Source organism: Protopterus annectens, chromosome 1.part0 (assembly GCF_019279795.1).
Source record: "Protopterus annectens isolate FY-2018-M chromosome 1.part0, PAN1.0, whole genome shotgun sequence".
Taxonomy (NCBI): Eukaryota; Metazoa; Chordata; order Ceratodontiformes; family Protopteridae; genus Protopterus; species Protopterus annectens.
This window is the reverse complement of record NC_056725.1, coordinates 141,326,108-141,345,270: the sequence shown is the minus strand read 5'-3', so window position 1 is coordinate 141,345,270 and position 19,163 is coordinate 141,326,108. Positions and strand designations below refer to the sequence as shown.

Sequence of the window (19,163 nt, the reverse complement as noted above, 5' to 3'; positions counted from 1 at the left end):
TTCTTCAGATATTTCCTGGTCTTCCTGTTTCTCCCTGCTTTGGGGACTCGCTCCATCCTGCTGTGATGTAACCTGTGATAGATCTTCTACGTCAAATCCTTCACTTCGCAGGTACTCCATAACTTCAACTTCTATTTTTTTAACTTCTACTTTACTGATCTTCTTTTGTACTTGCCATCTTTGTGATATTATTTTTTTATTGTGAAATTTTCCATATCTGGATGCCTTTGCCTGTATTTCTCTTCAAATATCTTTGGGGCTAGTTTCTTTACACTGATTAATTTGGCTTTCTCATTTGCATAAATATTGCACCATATCAAATCTTTCTTTCCCATGTCCATATTTCTTTTTTATACTTTTCAAAGATCTATTGTTTTTGTTGTTTATGTTTTGCACTTCCTCAGATGCTTCTTTTTCCAAACAGATCAAGGTTTCTTGATTTATATACTGTTTTTCACAAATCTGTTGTATTAATGAACACAAGTTGTCACTTGAAGCTTCTGACAGTTTTGCTTGCGGAAGTATTTTTCTTTCCTCTAATTCATCTCTTAATCGTTTTGTATCTCTTGTGTCTGGAAATTCTGGGCTTTTTACGTAGTAGTAACAATACATAATTTCTTTCTTATCCTCAGAAGTCCACTTTATCGTCTTTATGGCTCTTCTTCGGCCTATCAGTTTTTGTGACTTTTGAGGACTACTACTTCCTTCTACAACAGGGGGGGGGCATCCTCCCCCTGGGCCTGGCCTGACCTGACCTTGTTGTAGTGCTGTTTTTGTGTTTTGAGGATTCTGCACTGTCATCTTTTCCAGTCCTGGTACCAGTGCGCCTACCAGGATTGGACACTTTTTTATTCTGCATCTTGTGCACCCAGCTATCTTTTTTTTGTTTTTGACTTATCTGTATCCATGATATATGCTATATAAATTCAGTCTATATATCAGTGTCGCCTTGGTGAGGTTTTGTGAAAACGGGGTCCACTTCGTGAAGTACTCACAAAGACTTGAGGATGAATTCAGTTTCAGCACTACTACTCTCCTTTTCTTACTGACTTTTCATCTCTCCATTTGGACCCCTCTTGCTCAGTATAGGTGGCTCCATTTACAGTGAGCTCTGCACACAATAGTGTATTGCCTTTGGGGTTGCGGACATAGCTATAGAATGCCTTGTGGTTTGCTTGGCCTGGGAGGCTAAATTCACCTCAAATATGGCTTTGATAGACTTTACTTGTCCTCTGAGATGTTTGTTTAGTTTGATGAGAGTGCTTTTATCCTGCTGGGTGCTGCACCTCCTAATATTTGCCATGATTTTCTTCCTTCTGCTATATAGCCTATTGATTTTGTGATTCCGCCAGGGTGGCCTGTTTTTTGAGTTAGTGCTGTACTTCTTCTGGTGGGTACAGCTGCCTCTGTGCAGCTATTAACATGCTTGTACCTGGGTTCTGTGAACAGTTCTGCATAGGCAGCAGTGTTTTCAGGGTTTATGGAGCCTTGTCAGGTTATCACTAAATAGCAGGAGGTCAGCCTTAGAATATTCCAGGTTTAGCTGGAGGTCCAGGTTTTATTTTTACTTCAAAGGAGACCATTTTGTGGTCTGACCTTACCAGAGAAGACATTACAGTAGGGGGTATGCAGCACTCTCCCATATTAGTGAGGACCAGATCTAGTATGGCTGCACCCCTGGTTGGTACATTGACTATCTGGTTCAGGGAGTTTGTGTTTACAAAATCCATGAATCTCTGGGCATGTATGTTTGGTGTTGTATAGGATTCCCAGTTAATAGTGGGGTAATTAAAGTCACCCATGAATATGGTATTGGGTTGGATGGCTAGTTTTTCTAAGTTTAAGTAAATGGTATGGGTTTCTTGGATCATGGAGGGAGACCAATAGCTGGCAAGGAAGTGATATTGGATTTTGCGTATGGTGATTTGAACATGGAACAGCTCAAGTGCATTGTCCTGTTTGACCAGACTTGAGCTATATTTATTTTTGATGTAAATAGAGACACCTCCACCTTGAGTCCCTATCTGTGTAGTAACTGGTCTAAATGTATGGAAGGCATTGTAACCTTGCACTGTTAGTGTGCTCTCCACAGCTTTATACCATGTCTCAGTGACCACACAGACATCAGCATTCTCTAGGGTGAAGAGAGATTCTAGGGAGTGGAGTTTTTTGTTTAGACTCCTAGTATTGAGCAGTAATAGCTTTAGATTTTCTTGGTTTTGATTTGCAATGTTGGAAGAACTTTCACTTTGGCATTGCCTAAAAAGGCACTATGGGGGAAGACAATGTTTTAGCTAATATTCGAAAACCTAGAGGGAAGAGGTGCATACCGTCTCTGACAAAGTAGCGTGGTCTATTGACCATCTCCTTCCAAGCTAACAAATATTGCACCCCCTTAGAATAACACCAGAAACTAAGGCAATTATTAAAGTCAATCATCTTTTGTTCATATTGTGGCATCATCCTTAGAAAAAGTAAAATGTTGCTCAGTGCTAGGCTTGTACCAGCCTGAGACACACATTCCGAGAGCTCCATTATGTCTCTCATCATGTAGTTTAGGGAGGTATGTCTCCGCTCATTTACTCCCACATGGACTATGACTGAGTCATACTGGTACTTGTGGTCCAATGACTTGAGTGCGTGCATAATGTGGTGGATCCTAGCCTCTGATAATCAACTGACCGTGACTTTCTCCTCACTCAGCCTGTGTGTTTGTATGTGTGTGTTATATCTTTGAGAAGAGCAACAGATGTCTGTTTTCCTCCTCCATCTCTGCATATATCAGGGCATATGTACCATGTATTATATCATGGGGAGATTGTGTCTTTTTTACTTTATTTGGAGGAAGGTCTCCTAGTTCATTGTGCAAATTAGTGTGTGTGTTGAACTTATCTCATTAATCCAGTACAGAGTACATGGTTGTGGAGCACAGGAAACAAGACTGTCTCAGTTATGGGTGCTGAAAAAAATGTGGTCTGAATAACATAGCCTTTAGTCCTAAGCTTACCTGCTGCATGAAACTGAAAAAATCTGCTTATATGTTGAGTACTCTTATGTTTACTGTTTACCTTTTGATTTTCTGTTCTAAAAATGTGTCTATTGAGTGGCGGTAGCATCTGTCGTATAGCTGTAAAGAACATAAAGCCTTGGCTATCACTTTCGTCCTTTCACATGACATGTTGTAGTCATACATGCCTGGGTTGTCTGTACTCTTTTATTTTATTTCATATTACCACCCACTTAACAGTTAGTGATAATCCTGTATTGTTAGTGATGTGTCATATTTTCCATGGACTGGGTAACTATCCTTTGGGCAATCTTTAGACTGACAAGAGCAAGCTGTGCCTTGTGTGAAAATGGTCTACCAGTTTTGCAGAGAGTAGGCAATTCAAATCCTCCACAGTCCACATTGCTGTTTGTCCAGCCGTATATTGATTTTGTTTTATTTTTTTAAGTAGCCTGTCGGTCTTGAAAACTGGTAGTATTTTAAGGTAGACTCGCCCGTACATCCATCAAATGTAGTCTAAAATTTTATTTAAAAAAAAAAAATGTGTCCATACTTAAACCAGAATAGCCTAGTCTTAACTAGGGTATTATTGCTTGGACCTTTGCAGTGTTAGCAAATTCTGTCACTTCCTTTTCTAGAACTTCACTCTATTTTGTTTTATAATTTGTAGAAAACATTATAGTAATATGTCTGTAACCGGAAAATTTGTGCATGAAATATACTTCTTATGACTGATTATTATAAACCCTACCTTCCCAGACGAACCTGAAAATAGTCTTAGTTCTGCCCTGGTTAACAAATTGAAACAAAATAAAATAAACAGAATAAAATGCAAACTCATTTATTCCAGTTCACGTTACTGCCTCAATGTTTTCATAAACTCCTTAGGGAAGTCTAGTGCAGTTACATACATTTCTTAAGACATAACTCCCAAGCTGTGGTGTACTGTACTTGTGATGTGCATAAATTATTTTGAGAATTTTACATACTTTTTGTAAACCTTCACAATGTTTAAAGAAAACACGCTAAACCGTGTCTGTCGTGCTTACCTTCACAGTCGGTGAAAAATACATAGTAAACAATTTATATGTTAAACACTCATTTTCTCAGTGGTAAAGCTTAAATATTTTATTTAATACATTAAATTATCATTTCATTTGTAAGCCTTTTTAATTTTATTCTTCATTTTATTTGTCTGCAGGTCTACAGTGCACCTAAACCCAAGTGGACTCAGCTGTCTGGAAGGAGACTGCAGAACTGGGGTTAGTGTCCCTTTTAGCAAGTATCAGCACTGTGTTACCCATAATAATGCTTACATTCATAATGTACTACCACATAATATTTTATGTTGATGTTTCAGCTGAATATTGGGTGTCAAAGTCAAATGCTCCTAAGTAGGAAACAAGTAACTCAAATATAAGTACTGGGATTTGAGTAATAGCCTGTGGTAGATGATGCGTGTCTTATTAGATTGAGACAACACAATTTTATTTCATCATTGCTGCTGTTTTATGAAGCATGCCTGCTTAGCAAACACTGTTGCCACTATATCAGATAGTACAGCAACACACACATAGTCCTGACACCCGCCTGACATATACAGATAAATGCATATTTCTGTCAAATGCTCATCAGTACTGAAATAAAAATGTTTGGCTTATCATGTGCGCATGACTCCACACTTGCTCGGGAGGATAGTCTTGGAAAAAGTTAAGCAAAATGTAAGGACACCATCATCACAATATCAATAACACAGGGGGGAAATGTTTGGCCTTTATATGTCCATTAACAACACATTTAACTGAAACATTGTTGACTGTTTCAATCCAAGCCAATGTGTAATGAACCAGAATGTGTTGTTAAATGAATCAGTCTATAAATAGGAGCCCTCCCCTCCAAAAAATTATTAAATCAACTTAACTATTGCATTTAATATTTTACTACACAAGAAATCTTTAAAAATTGACATATATAAGCCTACCTAGAAAATCTTCCTGGAACAGCATCACTAACATCAATCACATGCTGTTGTGCACCTTCCATTGAGCTGTCTAGATCCCTGACAGTGGACAGGAACTCTTCATTTGGTGTCAGTGGTGGCTGTGTAGCAGGACCACCCCCCCGGTAGCCAGCTATCCACTGCATCTGCTGTCCTCCGGGCCAATAAAATCATGTCAGTGGCCCTATGCCACACCTGATCATACGACCTTCAGTGCCCCCAAACAGCATTGACGTTGTTCACTATCTGGTTCCAAATTTTGCATATTTCCAGACATAACCCCACATCCTCTCTCAAGTTGAAAGGCACCGTGTAGACGAAGGCTTGGACAGTGACATCATTCTCAGAATTGAAGGGGGGTTGGGGGGATTGTGACGCTTGGGTGCCATAGTCCTAGGTGACATAAAACACAAAAGGATACTACACATAAATATCACATAAATAAATGTTTTGTTTAGAGTGTAACACATATTATTAGTTTTTTAATATTACACACTGGAGAAACAAAAAACTCCAGTTATTCAAATATACAAAAAAATATACAAAAGGGTTATATGGTTGTAAGATATCACAGTTACACACAAACCAAGGTTTGATCCAAAACAAGGACTAAGAATAGCAAAGCAAACCTCAGTAAAAATATTTTTGATTGTGGCAACACAGAAATGGAACTTGACTCCCCCACCCCCAAAACAACAGGCAAATGACATTTTGTACAAAACAAGGAATAACACATCCGTCAATTGTTAGAAGTGCTTTCAAACACATTGTCCCAAAAAACACGTGTACACATTTACCACAGAACAATAATTTTTATGCAATTGCCAGTCACCTCTACCTGTGCTTAGCACTCTCCTAGAGGTGTCTATGGGCCATCCCCAAAGGCTAACACCCCTGTGTGACTGACAGTAAAGGACATTTACATTTCACTTAAATGACATGGAAGAGTGTAAAGAGAAACAGTTGTAACAGTAGCACTTGTGATGAATGTTAATAAGGCTGTGTATCTGAGAAAGTAAAATGCCCTGACAAAAATGCCTAGGCCATCAGTAAACTTCTAAGAAGTGTGTACAAGTAAAAGTTACATTTGCTAATGTATGTATATATATATATATATATATATATATATATATATATATATATATATATATATATACGTATATTTGTCTACTTTGATTCACTGAAAACTCATTTCACTGAATTTCAAAACACTCGCACCAAATCGCTGAAAGTGCAAATCACTGAAAACTCATTTCACTGAATGTAAGTACTGTTGGGAAATAAAATGTACATGCCTTTTTCCGTACTGTAGTGCAATCCTGAAGTTAGTATATATAGTTGGGGGGGGTGTGGGGGCTGTGTCCTCCCCAACTATATATACTAACTCTGGGATTTCTGCTGTGGATTACACTTTTGAGTTTTTTTGGCTTCAGTCAGTCGTTTGTGTTAACTCTGGGATCACTCTACAGTGGGGAAAAGGGCATGTACGTTTTACTTGCCCAACAGTCCTTACATTCAATGAAATGTGATTTAGAAAAATGAGTTTTCAGTGATTCGAGCTTTCAGTGATTTTTTGAGAGTGAATTAAAATTCAGTGAAATGAGTTTTCGGTGAATCAAAGTAGACCCGTGTGTGTGTGTGTGTGTGTGTGTGTGTGTGTGTGTGTGTGTATGTATATATATATATATATATATATATATATATATATATATATATATATATATATATATATATATGGTTTACTATCATTTTGTCGTTCTCACTGCAAGTGAATTATCATTTGTACGAACCATAAAAATGAAAATCCACTGCGGCCAACAACAAAAAAGTAAAACGCGGAAGTGGTGAATGTTTGAATTCAACAAAATTCGAACATTCACCATACTTCCGCAAATGGAATTACTGTGGCCCCCACACCCCCTCACTCCCTCACCCCCTGCTACTTAGATGTACAAACTCCGAGATCGCACTATAGTGAGGGAAAGGATACATTTTCCGATCCCTACTATAGTGTGATCTGCGTGAAAATGTAGACAGTCACAACAGCGAATGCAGTATTGCATTCACTGTTGTACATTTCTACATTTTTGCATTCTTTTTTCCGATTCTACCAAATGGGTCAATTCGGACTACCTTGACTCACACAGAGTCTGATCGCCCATTTGATAGTAAACCTACATATGCGTGTGTGTGTAATGTTTTTCCTAGTTACATGTGAGCAAATCCAGTAAATAATTGAAAAATGCAGTCATACCTTATCAAGATCAGTAGTCTTCTGTTCAGATAAAGCCATAGTAGTAGCAGTCTTCTTCTGTGTTATCCGCATACACAGTTCTCGTCACCTTCAATGTCCCTAGCTACATGGTTACTTTTTTATAGTGCAGATTCAGGCTTGTGAGTATGGTAAAGATGCAAATGAGTTGTGAACTCATTAGAATTGCTGAATCCTAAATTTCTGGATCTGAGTCACAGATGTAAACATAGTGCAGGCACTCCCTCAGTGCTTGTTGCTAATGGATTGCAACTGTGAATGATTACTAGTAGGGAGAAGGAAAACACAGCAGTGCAGACTCTCTTACCTCCAGTGGATGTGTCAGTCTGGTTACACTTAGAAAGTGTAGAAGTAATTGTCTCAAGGTTTTAAATGTAAGTAAGCAGCAAACATTTCCCAGTTTCTGTGCAGTAATATCAAAACTCACCTGTCTTTTTTGAAAACCGTGTATCATTGCCATTTAATATTCTCATACATTTTAAGGACAATGATACAAAATGCCTTATGGACTGCATGTCTCAGATTACTGCTCATATAAGAGAAGAATGAACACCATACAAAGATAAGACAGAGCTGCATTGCTACAAACAATAGTCATAAATTAATAATTGCACTAAATCTGAAATTAACACATGTACAAACAACTCAGAATTGTACAAGTGCCATGTGTCTTGTTGATACTGTGGATGATTTGGAACTTGGTTGTATGCATAATGATTTTCATTCCTGTTGCAAAGCTGTTTCTGTGATAAAGAGGGATAAGATACCCTGACTGTGTATTGTACATTCATTGGTGTGAGAGTTCAAATCCAGACTTCTGTAAAAATCGTTCATGTGTACTCACATTTATTTTCTAATGTTGATTATTTCATATTTTTTTAATACCACTATTTGTGAGATGTGTGACTTAGCTCAGACATGGGAAACAGATAAGTACAATAAAGGTCATGTAACTATGCATCTGATGTTGTTAATCTTTATTCATTCATGACAGATTGGTCTCGGTTCTGTCCTTGGAACTGACTCGGCCGATATAACAAGCTCATGCCAGACAAAAACTCTTGAGGTGAAGTTTACCCATAGTGTCCCTCTCCTCATCTCCTCAGATCTCGTTTGCTGCATAGAGTTTCAAGATGCGTCAGTCCAGCTCTCAAGCGAAGTGTTTTATTTTTTTCTCTAAATAGTGACCCTCTGTCTTTATAGTTGACTGTAGTACATTTATTTCGTAGTCGTTCATATATGGTGATACTTTCCTTCTGGTGCGAGTGAAAATTTCTTTCCCTTGTTACCTTACTTAGTACCATCGTTGGTACAAGCCCTCCCTTTCCCTTTGATATTTTAAATACCATCATTGGTATTCTCCTTTTCTTTTACCCTTCTTTGGTATTCTTTTCACTTACCATTGTTGGTAATATATAAAAAAAGCCTTTCATAGTGTGTGTGTGTGTGTGTGTGTGTGTGTGTGTGTGTGCGCTGCCTTTTGTGACAGGATATCTCTTCTGCTTTGAATTATTGTTTTCATTATTGTTGAGTGGATTTTTGCATAATGGCAGACAAAAAGGGCGCCACTAGCTTCAAACAATGTGATAAATGTGGCAGGAAGATGTCAAATTCTGATGGACATCCTCCTGTGTCTGTTGCCTAGGAGTACCACATTTAAAAGTTCAACCTCCATGCAAGCTCTACAAGGGCTTTAGTGCCCGCACCTTAGCTGAGTGAAAAACAAATTAATCCTAAAGGGTCTTTTACAAACCCCTTTCTCGAAGGTTTTATCTGATGTGGAGGTCTCAACCCCTTCTAAAAAAGAGGAGCCAATCAGTACCATTGTCTCCTCATTCTCAGGAATCACAAACCTCTAAGGCCTAGGTTCATATGAAACCGAAACCTAAACTTGACTTCACATATCTCGGCACCGGACCCCCAAAACTCCATCCACGGTGCCGACCTTTACCATGGAACTGATAATGACTACTTCTACCACTGTACTGACCATTTTCAGTGTACCACAGACCCTCTCGGCACCAAAAGTAGTTTTTCCATTAAATCCAGTCACCCCCTCCCCCCATCACAGCCTTTTGCTCTTCCAACCACGGGGCCAACGTTCGAGACACTAGCCAGGACCAGATAATCTCGGTCATTTGACCCCTTTGTTGGACAGCAACTAAGTCCATTCCTCGACTGGCCCGAATCCCCATCTGGGATGTCAACCCATTCCACCAGGAGCCTTTCAGATCTAGATGTAGTGAGACTTGTGGATCAGTTCCTAGCAGCCAGAAGCATCCCAACTCCAGCTAGAGCTATCCTCCCACCCAGAGCCACCAAGGAATTTTCTCCACAGACTCCAACATATATTCCTCCTTCAACCTCCCTGCAGGTATTGGGGCCCTCGATGCCGACACCTATCCCAGTGCCAGCTTCTTCAGTTTCACTGCTAGATCTTACCATGTTTCTGGAGTCTACCCTGTGGTCCATGACTCAGTTGGAGCCAACTCACCCTCGAGACCATGACTGGTCTGTCGGCACCGTGACCCCTAGTACGGCACCAATTTTTTTCTACGGCGCCGTCTATGATTCCAGTTGCTCAGTTGGAGCCAACCCACTCTCGAGACCATGACCGGTCTGTCGGCACCGTGACCCCTATTACAGCACCGTTTCTTTTCTACGGTGCCGTCTACGATTCCAGTTGCTCAACTGGAGCCAACCCACCCTCAAGACCATGACTGGTCTGTCGGCACTGTGACCCCTAGTACGGCACCAATTTTTTTCTACAGCGCCATCTAGTGTTCCAGTTGCTTTGACAGCTCAGAGTCCTCCTGGGGCTCCTTCCCTGGGGGTGTGCTCGTTGGAGCGGGGTGTTACCCGGATTCTGAGGTTGTCTTTCTCTGTTCCAGGCTCCTGTCTGTCTTCGGGTGGGCCTGCCATCCAGCTTATGGAGAGGGCACAGTTGGCCCTTCAGTGCTGGAATGCCACATATATATGACTTATGTTTCACAGCTGACACAGTCCATGATGCTGGGGCATCGGGCACAGGAGCAGCAAGATACCTTCCTACAGAGCACCCTCTCTTCGGAGTCCTCTTCGGACACCCCCCCCCTGAAGAGCCACCCTGTAAGAAATTGTGCAAGAGGAAACACATTGATTCCCCTGAGGAATCCCTCACTGAGGATACAGATTTTGATGAGAGAGAAGGGTCCCCATGGTCACCCCCTGAGGATTTCTCATTTGGAGACATACTAGAGATTTTGAAACAGAGGTGTGACTGGAAGCCCACCAAGCCTTCTTCTGAGGAATCTGTATTCTTGCAAGCTTTCTGTGCCCAACCCTCTACTTCCTGGGTGACCCTGCCCACAGATGAGTTAGTCCAGCTTATCGTGCAGTGCACTTGGAATACTCATGACACTGTTGAGCCAGTCCCCTGGAGACTGGACAGAATACTCTGCCCTCCAGAGGATTACCCCATTGGTCCAAAGGCTTGGCAGTAGACGCTACATTGGTGGTGGTGGCCACAAGGAAAGAACTTGCAAGGAGAGTCCTACTGTCCATCCTCCTAACAGGGAGTCTCAGATGATGGACAGGCTAGGGAAGTGGGTTTATGCTTCATCAAGCTTTGCCATACGGTCGTTGAACTACCTGGCACATTCTACCCATCTCCAGAGAGACCTTGTCATGGAACTCTCAAAAACTTTGGCAGGAGCTGTGTCTGATGAGGTACGTGACAAAGTTGCCTCGCAACTGGCCACCCTGGAATCCATGTCTAACTCGCCCATGTAGTTGATATCACATACGACCGAATGGGCGGCCAGAGCAGTGGGTGCAGGCATTGTCATGAGATGTCATGCCTGAATGCACTTCTGCAATTTTGCCAACCCTTTCGAGTCTTCCTTCATCATTGCCCCAGTTGACAATTCCTCCCTTTTCGGTCCAAAGGTTAAAGACACACTAGCCAGGTGTGAGAAGGACGGCAAGACCCTATCTGCTGTGGACATACATTTTTCCACTCCCCAACGATCCTACTCTTGGAATCAGAGAAGTGGAAAGATGTGGTTCAGGAAATCCCAAGGGCCTTTCTGTGACACACGTGGCGAGTTTTCCCTTCGGGGCAGAGGGGGGAACTCAGCAGGAAGACGCCCCCCCCAGAGGCAGAGGGGGTCCGCGTAACCAGACGTCCAGAGATTATTTTTCTGGGCAGCCCTACCAGCACTCCTGAAGAGTGGCCCGATTGCTTGCCTCTGGAAGAAGTTGGGGGATGATTCTGTCTGCACCATTTAGCCTGGCGCTCCATGACAACAGATTCTTGGGTGCAGACGATAATTACCAGAGATAATTACATCCCTTCGATCTTTACCTGAGGCAGTAGAGGTGAATCACCGACATTCCACCCAGTCAGAGGGATGTAGCAGCACAAGAAATACGAAAGCTGCTCTGAAAGAGTCATCCAGTCAGTCCCACCAGACCAGATAGAGTTCGGATTTTACTCAAGGTTCTTTTTAGTGCCAGAAAAGACGGGGGACTGGAGGCCAACCTCAGCATCTAAACAAGTTCGTCAAACAGACCAAATTCTGGATGGTCACGTTCAGTCTCTCCTCCCGTTTCTGGAGAAAGATGACTGGATGTGTTCGATAGATCTCCAGGACCCGTATTACCATATACAAATGGACAAATGCTCCAGGAAATATCTCTGCTTCCGGCTAGGAGCCAATCACTACCAATTTCGAGCACTGCCCTTTGGTCTCTCTGCAGCCCCCAGAGTGTTCATCAAATGCATAGCAGTGGTAACAACTCACTTGAGACTGCAAGGATTCTTGGTGTTTCCATATCTAGACGATTGACCCGTTACCATTCCCACCAAGCATCTACTGCTTCTCGTTTTGCATTACACTCTACAGCTAGCAAGATCCCTAGGGATCTCTATGAATGAAGAGAAGTCAAAAGTAATACCTACTTAAAGCCTGAAATTCATAGGAGCAACATTCGGCACAAGGTCTTGCCTAGTCGCCCTACTGCTTAATGGGCTTCAGAGATTAAGATCTCGACTCCGATTGATAGTCTTGGTGGACAAAGTCCCAACTCGTTCAGTCCTTCAACTGCTAGGTTCAATGGCAGTGACCATTTACTATAGTTCCTCTAGCAAGACTAGACATGAGATTGCTACAGTGGTCCCTATTAACACATCCTGTGTCTCACCCGATCCGCATAACGAACCGCTGCAAGCAAGATCTGAATTGTTGGATGAAACCAGAAATAGAGTTATGGAGTTGCCCCATCTCACCCTCTCAGCCCAAGGCCATTGTGACCATGGACACATCCCTGATGGGGTGGGGGTGGGGGGGGGAATTTCCAGAGTAAGATGGTCCAAGGCACTTGGTCCCCCTTGGAGGCCAATTTGCATAGCAGTGTTTTAGAACTGAGTGCGGTGCTTCTGGCATTGCAAGCAAATTGGGGACAATTGCTATCCAGTCGGACAACATGTTGGTCGTCTGACTTATCAACAAACAGGGGGGAATCAGATCCTACCCACTGTGCCGGGAAGCCATGAGAATTTGGCAGTGGGCGATAGCTTCCAACTGCTTTCTGGTAGCAACGCATATTCCCGGGAATTGCAATGTGATTGTGGACAAACTGAGAAGATGTATTCTCCTGCCTCACAAGTGGTCCCTCAACCTAGTTGTAGCGATGGAGATTTTCCATCGCTGGAGTCAGCCTTGCTGCAATCTATTCGCTTCTCCCACCAGTCACAAGTGCAGCAGCTACTTTGCCCTGATCCCCCCCTGAGGGATGCTGTAATACACAGTTGACCCCTGTGACTACTATATGCCTTTCCCCCTTTTCTTCTAATACCGCAGTTTATAAAGAAAGCTCTTCGGTTGAGAAGCAAAGTAATCCTCATTGCACCCTATTGGCCCCAACAAGTCTGGTTCCCTTTTCTTTCGCCTCACCTATTTCACTGACCCTGCATTCTGGATCCAACTCCAGGACTACTCTCACACCCACAGGGGTTGATCCATCCAAACCTATCGAGCCTCAAGCTGACAGATTGGTACCTCCACTTCCAATAATTGCCAGGCAAAAATAATCTATCTTCTCCTGTTCGAAAAATACTTCTGGCTTCCCATAAACCATCCACCAGGAAGATTTATTATAGTAAATGGAGCAGATTTGTGTTCTGGTCCAGGGAAAAGGAATAGACCCCTTTTCAGCTCCGATCAGTTCTGTTCTAGAATATTTATTCAACCTTATTACATTCAGGAGCTTCAGCTTCTACGATCCGGGTCCATTTGGCGGCAGTCTCAAACTTTCACAATGATTTCCAAGATTCTTCTTTAATATCTCACCACCTCTGTAAAACCTTCAGGAAAAAGGTTATACATATAAAACTGCCCTTTAAAGAGCCCCCTGAACCTTGGAATTTGACGCTTGTCCTACAAACTTTGACTTATCATCCTTTTGAACCTGCTGCCGCTTGCGATATAAAATGGTTGTCTTGGAAGCTATTACGTCAGCAAGAAGAATATCAGAATTACAGGCCTTGTGTGTAAAACGTCCTTACATAGTTTTCCACAGAGAGAGAGTATCTCTTTGGACTAACCCCTCCTTTCTACCTAAGGTTGTCTCAGAGTTGAATATTAATCAATCCATTGTCTTGCCAGTTTTCTTTCCAAATTTTTCTAATAAAGGAGAATATTGTTTACACTTGTTGGATGTGCATAGACAATTACGTTTCCACTTAGTCAGGACTAAATCTTTTCGAAAATCTGATCAGTTTCTGTTATTTTCAGGACCCAAGTTAGGAAAATCATTTTCCAAAATCACTTTAGCGAAATGGCTGAGAGACTGTATCTCTCTTAGCTATCAACAAAACCATATGCATTTAACAACTAAAATCAAGGCGGACTCCACCAGATCAGTTGCTACTTCAGTGGCTTTTCATTCCAGAGCGTCTGTGGATGACATTTGCGCAGCAGCTACTTTGGCCTCCCCTCATACCTTTATCACTCATTAGAAATTGGACTTGGTCTCCAGGGGGAGAGCATCCTTTGGCTCAGTGGTGCTCAGGAATATCCTTCCATAGGGCCTCCCAGGACATAAAGTAGCTAGGGACTCTGTCCCATCCGTCATGAATGAATGAAGATTAACAACGTCAGATAAAGAAGTTCTTCTTACCATAATGTTCCATCTGTGTTGCTGATCTTCATTTATTCATGACATCCCACCCTCCTACCCCCTCAAAAATACTCCTGGAGGTTTGGATTTGATCCTGGTTACATGATATGACATTTGCTCAGACAAAGCCTCCGCTTTCATATCCTTATGGGCAAACTTGATCTGAGGAGATGAGGAGAGAGGTACTATGGGTAAACTTAGCTCAAGAGTTTTTGGCTGGCGCGAACTTGTTATATTGGCAAAGTTGGTTCCGAGGACTGAACTGAGACCAGTCCTTCATGAATGAATGAATATCAACAACACAAATGGCATGTTATAGTAAGAACATAACTTCTTTTTCAGTGGTAACCAGTACATAAACTACATCTGTGAATCGTGTGTGTAGCACATCTGCTAAACATGGTGATCCGCACACTATATACTATCTATAGATCATGGTTCAAGTCACATTTGTCTTTTAAGGATGAAACCTAATAAACACTGCTCACAAAGATAAAACAAGGTGAGCTTTGCTTGTCATGTTTGTGTGTTGCTTAACTTTGCACAAACTTGGACTAATGGCCCACATACGAAGCAGAGAGAGCACCTGCAGATGGTGTAGACATTTTCAGTTTTAAAACAGATACATTGTTGCAATCTTTTGCTTTCCATCTCACAAACCCACTAAGCAGCATTGCATGGCAGTTAGCAACCTTTACGAACACCTGCGGGTCTAAAACTCCTGCAGACAGGAAGCAGAAAGTAGACAACTTCATATCTGGTACATTCTATCCTCTAGGGTTTGTCACCACTAAACACGCAAAGTGATGTTGCATGGCAGTTAACACACATACTTAATTATGAATATGAAAATATACAGCTGTTTCTTAACTGTTCCTGCAGCAGCAATTGTAAGGGGTAGGGCAGTAATACAGGTGAGCCTGGGTTCTAATCTAGCACACTGCCAATTTTATTAATGTTTGTTCACTCAATTAAAAAAAAAGTCAAACATAACTATAAATAACAATAAGTATGTATAGCAGTGGAGCTCATATGAATACTATGTGTGACAGAGGGTTTACTGAATGTTATGTTTCTGTAATTATAATTGGCTTCTCTGGCCTTCAGACCTCAGTGATACTCATACCCACATGAATGTATAAACCAGGACCTTGTCAGGTCACACACATGCCTGGTTAACCTCTCAGTCTTTTATGTGTGTGTGTGTGTGTGTGTGTGTGTGTGTGTGTGTGTGTGTGTGTGTGTGTGTGTGTGTATATATATATATATATATATATATATATATATATATAAATTAATGAGCATGTTCAACAAACACTTTTTCTGTGCCAAGGATGAAACGTCACCTAATACATAGATTTGAATTTGACATTGTACAAATTAAATCAGTGTGTAAAGCCACATCAAAAGTATGCAGAGTTAAAGCAAGCAACAGGTACAGCAGCATACAAACCAAAAAAATGCCATTTGTCACATTACCCTTCTTAGTTCATAATCCGCTTTCCTGTCTGTTTGGCACTGCTGCTCTCTGCTTAATGTCATGCAGATGCATTTGGCATTGTTGTTCGGGTTTGCGCACTAGCAGTAAATGAGATAACACGAACTGGAGGAAAAGTACTATTAACTTTTGCAGTTTGCCCTGATTGGACATGTCTGGAGCAAGAAGGGAAGGTGCCCAATTTGGGGCTCAGAGGAGGGGTATCGAGGAGTCCGGAAACTTTATTGGATTCCTTGTAAAGCTCCACAGCCGAAGGCTGCTGCAGTGGGACTACACTGGCTCCCAGTACAAGTCTGAGGCATGGAATAGTCTGACCATTGCTGTCTCCAGTGCGACTGGCATTCCACGCACTGGGGAACAGTGTAGGCATCACTGTAATGGCCTCAAAATGCACAAGCGGGATATACGCAACCAGTGGCTAGATGAAATTTAGGACTGTTGATATCCCACAGTTATGCAAGTATACAGATAAAGAAAATTTATATTAGAGAGAAAGCTGCATATAGTCAAGACTAGTATGTTTTCTGTCCTTTTCCTTCCACAGCTAATCAGGACATCCTGGAGAACATGGAAGTCCATGCTGAGCATTTAGAGAAGCTGAAGGAAGCAAGGGGTATGCATGCAGCACTACATAACTATTATTTTAGATTAAGTATCACTTTTCTATACATTATTAGCAAATTAAGCATACATATCCTAACTGTAAAAGCAAGCATGCATGCTCCAGTCTGTAGCACAAGCCAACAGTAGGAGTCAAGTGTAATACAGTAGTCAGACGGTATGGGTTCAATTACCACACGTGACAAATATATAGTAAACTCCTTTAAAGTATTACATAATTTAATTTCAATGGAAGTAGCCTAAATGCCCTGCTATTAACTTAATCTGTATAATTTGAATAAGCATATGTGCAATATGTGTACATTACTAGGATTACTTTACTTAAATATAAAAGTAGATAAATACTTAATTATTGGGCGGCCACGGTGGTGCAGCGGTTAGCGTTGCCGCCTCACAGCAAGAGGTTCTCGGTTGGATTCTCGGCTGGGGTGCCTGCTGTGTGTAGTCTGCATGTCCTCCCTGTGGTCGCATGGGTTTCCTCCGGATGCTGCAGTTTCCTCCTACATCCCAAAAACATGCATTAGGTGAATTGGACACTCTAAATTTGCCCTAGGTGTGAGTGTGTGTGTGTGTGTGTGTGTGTGTGTGTGTGTGTGTGTGTGTGTGTGTGTGTGTGTGTGTGTGTGTGTGTGTGTGTGTGTGCCGTCCTGTGGAAGGTTGGGCACCAGGCTGGCAACTCAACACCGTAAAACTCCACTGTCAATCATGAGCAGACAGATGATCCGCTGTGGCAACCCCTAACTGGGAAAAGCCGAAAGAAGAAGAAGATAAATATTTAATTATTGTGATAATGCATTGTATGTCACATGTGATGGTACTAATTATCTCTCTTTTTATTTTTGTCTCTTACCATGTGCCATCAAAATGTTTCCATGTCATCCACAAAATGCTTTACAGCACAGAGAGGTAGACCAACCCCCATGGCTCAACCCGACCCCACTCCACCAGCTACTGCACCGACGCCCAGCTTATGTGGGACCCATCCTGGCAGTATGGCCTCCTCTGCCCCTGCATTACCTGGGCCCTCCACATCAGGTAGCACTACCCCGGCAGCTGATACCATGGTACCCTCTGGGGAGTAGTGGTAGAGGTGGGGATATTTTCACCCACCAGGAGTTACCACACTTGGTGCATAGGGTCATGCACATAACCACTGGTGCATGCCTATACCGGATGCTGTCACTTATGCTCCATAGGGAAAGATGTCAAGTACTTCAACAACCAGTGGAGGAAGGGGACAGTGATGACAGTTCTGTGGGTGAGGACTAGATTCTCACTGTCCCGATATTTGATGGGCATGTACATCGATTGTCCCTAAATCCAGTCTTGGTGTTGCCCAACCTGTCATGCTCCTCACTGTCCGTGTCTTATTTATTTAACATTTGTCAATGTTAACAATTTAACAATTGCCTCATGTACACAGACAACCCTCTCCTCCTCCCACATAACACAAATACTTGCGAGAGATGCAGCTATTTAGCCAAACTGGAGGCTGAGCTCTCTCAACTCAGGACTTTCAAGACCAGACAGGAGGAGAAGGCAACTACACACACCACAAAACCAGCCTCACATAATGCTACCACACCACTGAATCAAACACATAAACACACAAAGACATACTCGGAGGCTCTGAGTAAAAATTTACCTAAACAGCAGAGGCCTCCAAAGCAGACACCCAAACAACTGCTACCTCAAGACACCCTACAAGCAACACATAAACCACAAAATCAGTGTGCAAAGCAGTCACAGCCCTTAAGGCCAAATACAACACCAAACATACTTGTCATAGGTGACTCCATAGTCAGACACACTGACGTCCCACTCACCAGGCTGAACAGGGAGAGGGTCACAGTAAGCTGCCTATCGGGCGCTAGAATCCGCCACATAACACAAGCACCGGGGCCACCCCATGGCAAGTACAAATATGACACAGTCATTGTCCATGCTGGTGTGAACGACCTGAGACGTACCTCCCTGGACTACATGAAAAGAGACACAGAGGAGCTCTCTGATTATGTAGCCCAGGCAGGTATGACCCTGACCCTGAGCAGTATCCTTCCTTCACCAAGAATGATGCCACAATATAGAGACAAGATGATCAGCTTTAACAATTGGCTTAATGTCTGGTGTCATTCAAAGGGGATCCAGTGTCTGTCTGCCTGGGATGCCATGCTTGACAAGCCACACTGCTTCGCAAGGGATGGCTTGCACCTGTCACCCCTGGGATTCCGGATATTGGCTAAGGCTCTTGCCACCCCATAGTGCCTTTTTAGGCAAGGCTCAAATTCTAAACCTACCACCCTAGAAAACAAAAATGGGAAGAAACTGAGGGTAATGCTGCTCAATGCCAGAAGTCTAAATCTCAAAATGCACGCACTCGAGGCCCTTCTCAGTATGGAGAACATCGATGTCTGTGCTGTAACTGAAACCTGGTTCAAGGCTCCTGAGAGCACCCCGGCACTATTAGGTTTTACCTCATATCATGCATTCCGGCCCCAAAACCCGGACCACACCACAAAAGGAGGGGGTGTATCCATATTCATAAAGGATACCCACACCTCCAGGTTGGTGGCAACGCACAAGCTTGAAACCATCCAGGTGCAGC

At 42.4% G+C, this 19,163-nt stretch overlaps 1 protein-coding gene across 1 annotated transcript in view; it reads left to right on the top strand.

Annotated features, from left to right (window-relative positions):
• ALKBH6 (alkB homolog 6) overlaps positions 1-19,163 on the top strand; it is a 501,071-nt gene that overhangs the window by 237,021 nt on the left and 244,887 nt on the right. The window contains exon 4 of the mRNA XM_044090272.1: positions 4,209-4,269. Within this exon, the coding sequence (XP_043946207.1) occupies positions 4,209-4,269 (61 nt within the window). The remainder of the gene's footprint in view (positions 1-4,208; positions 4,270-19,163) is intronic.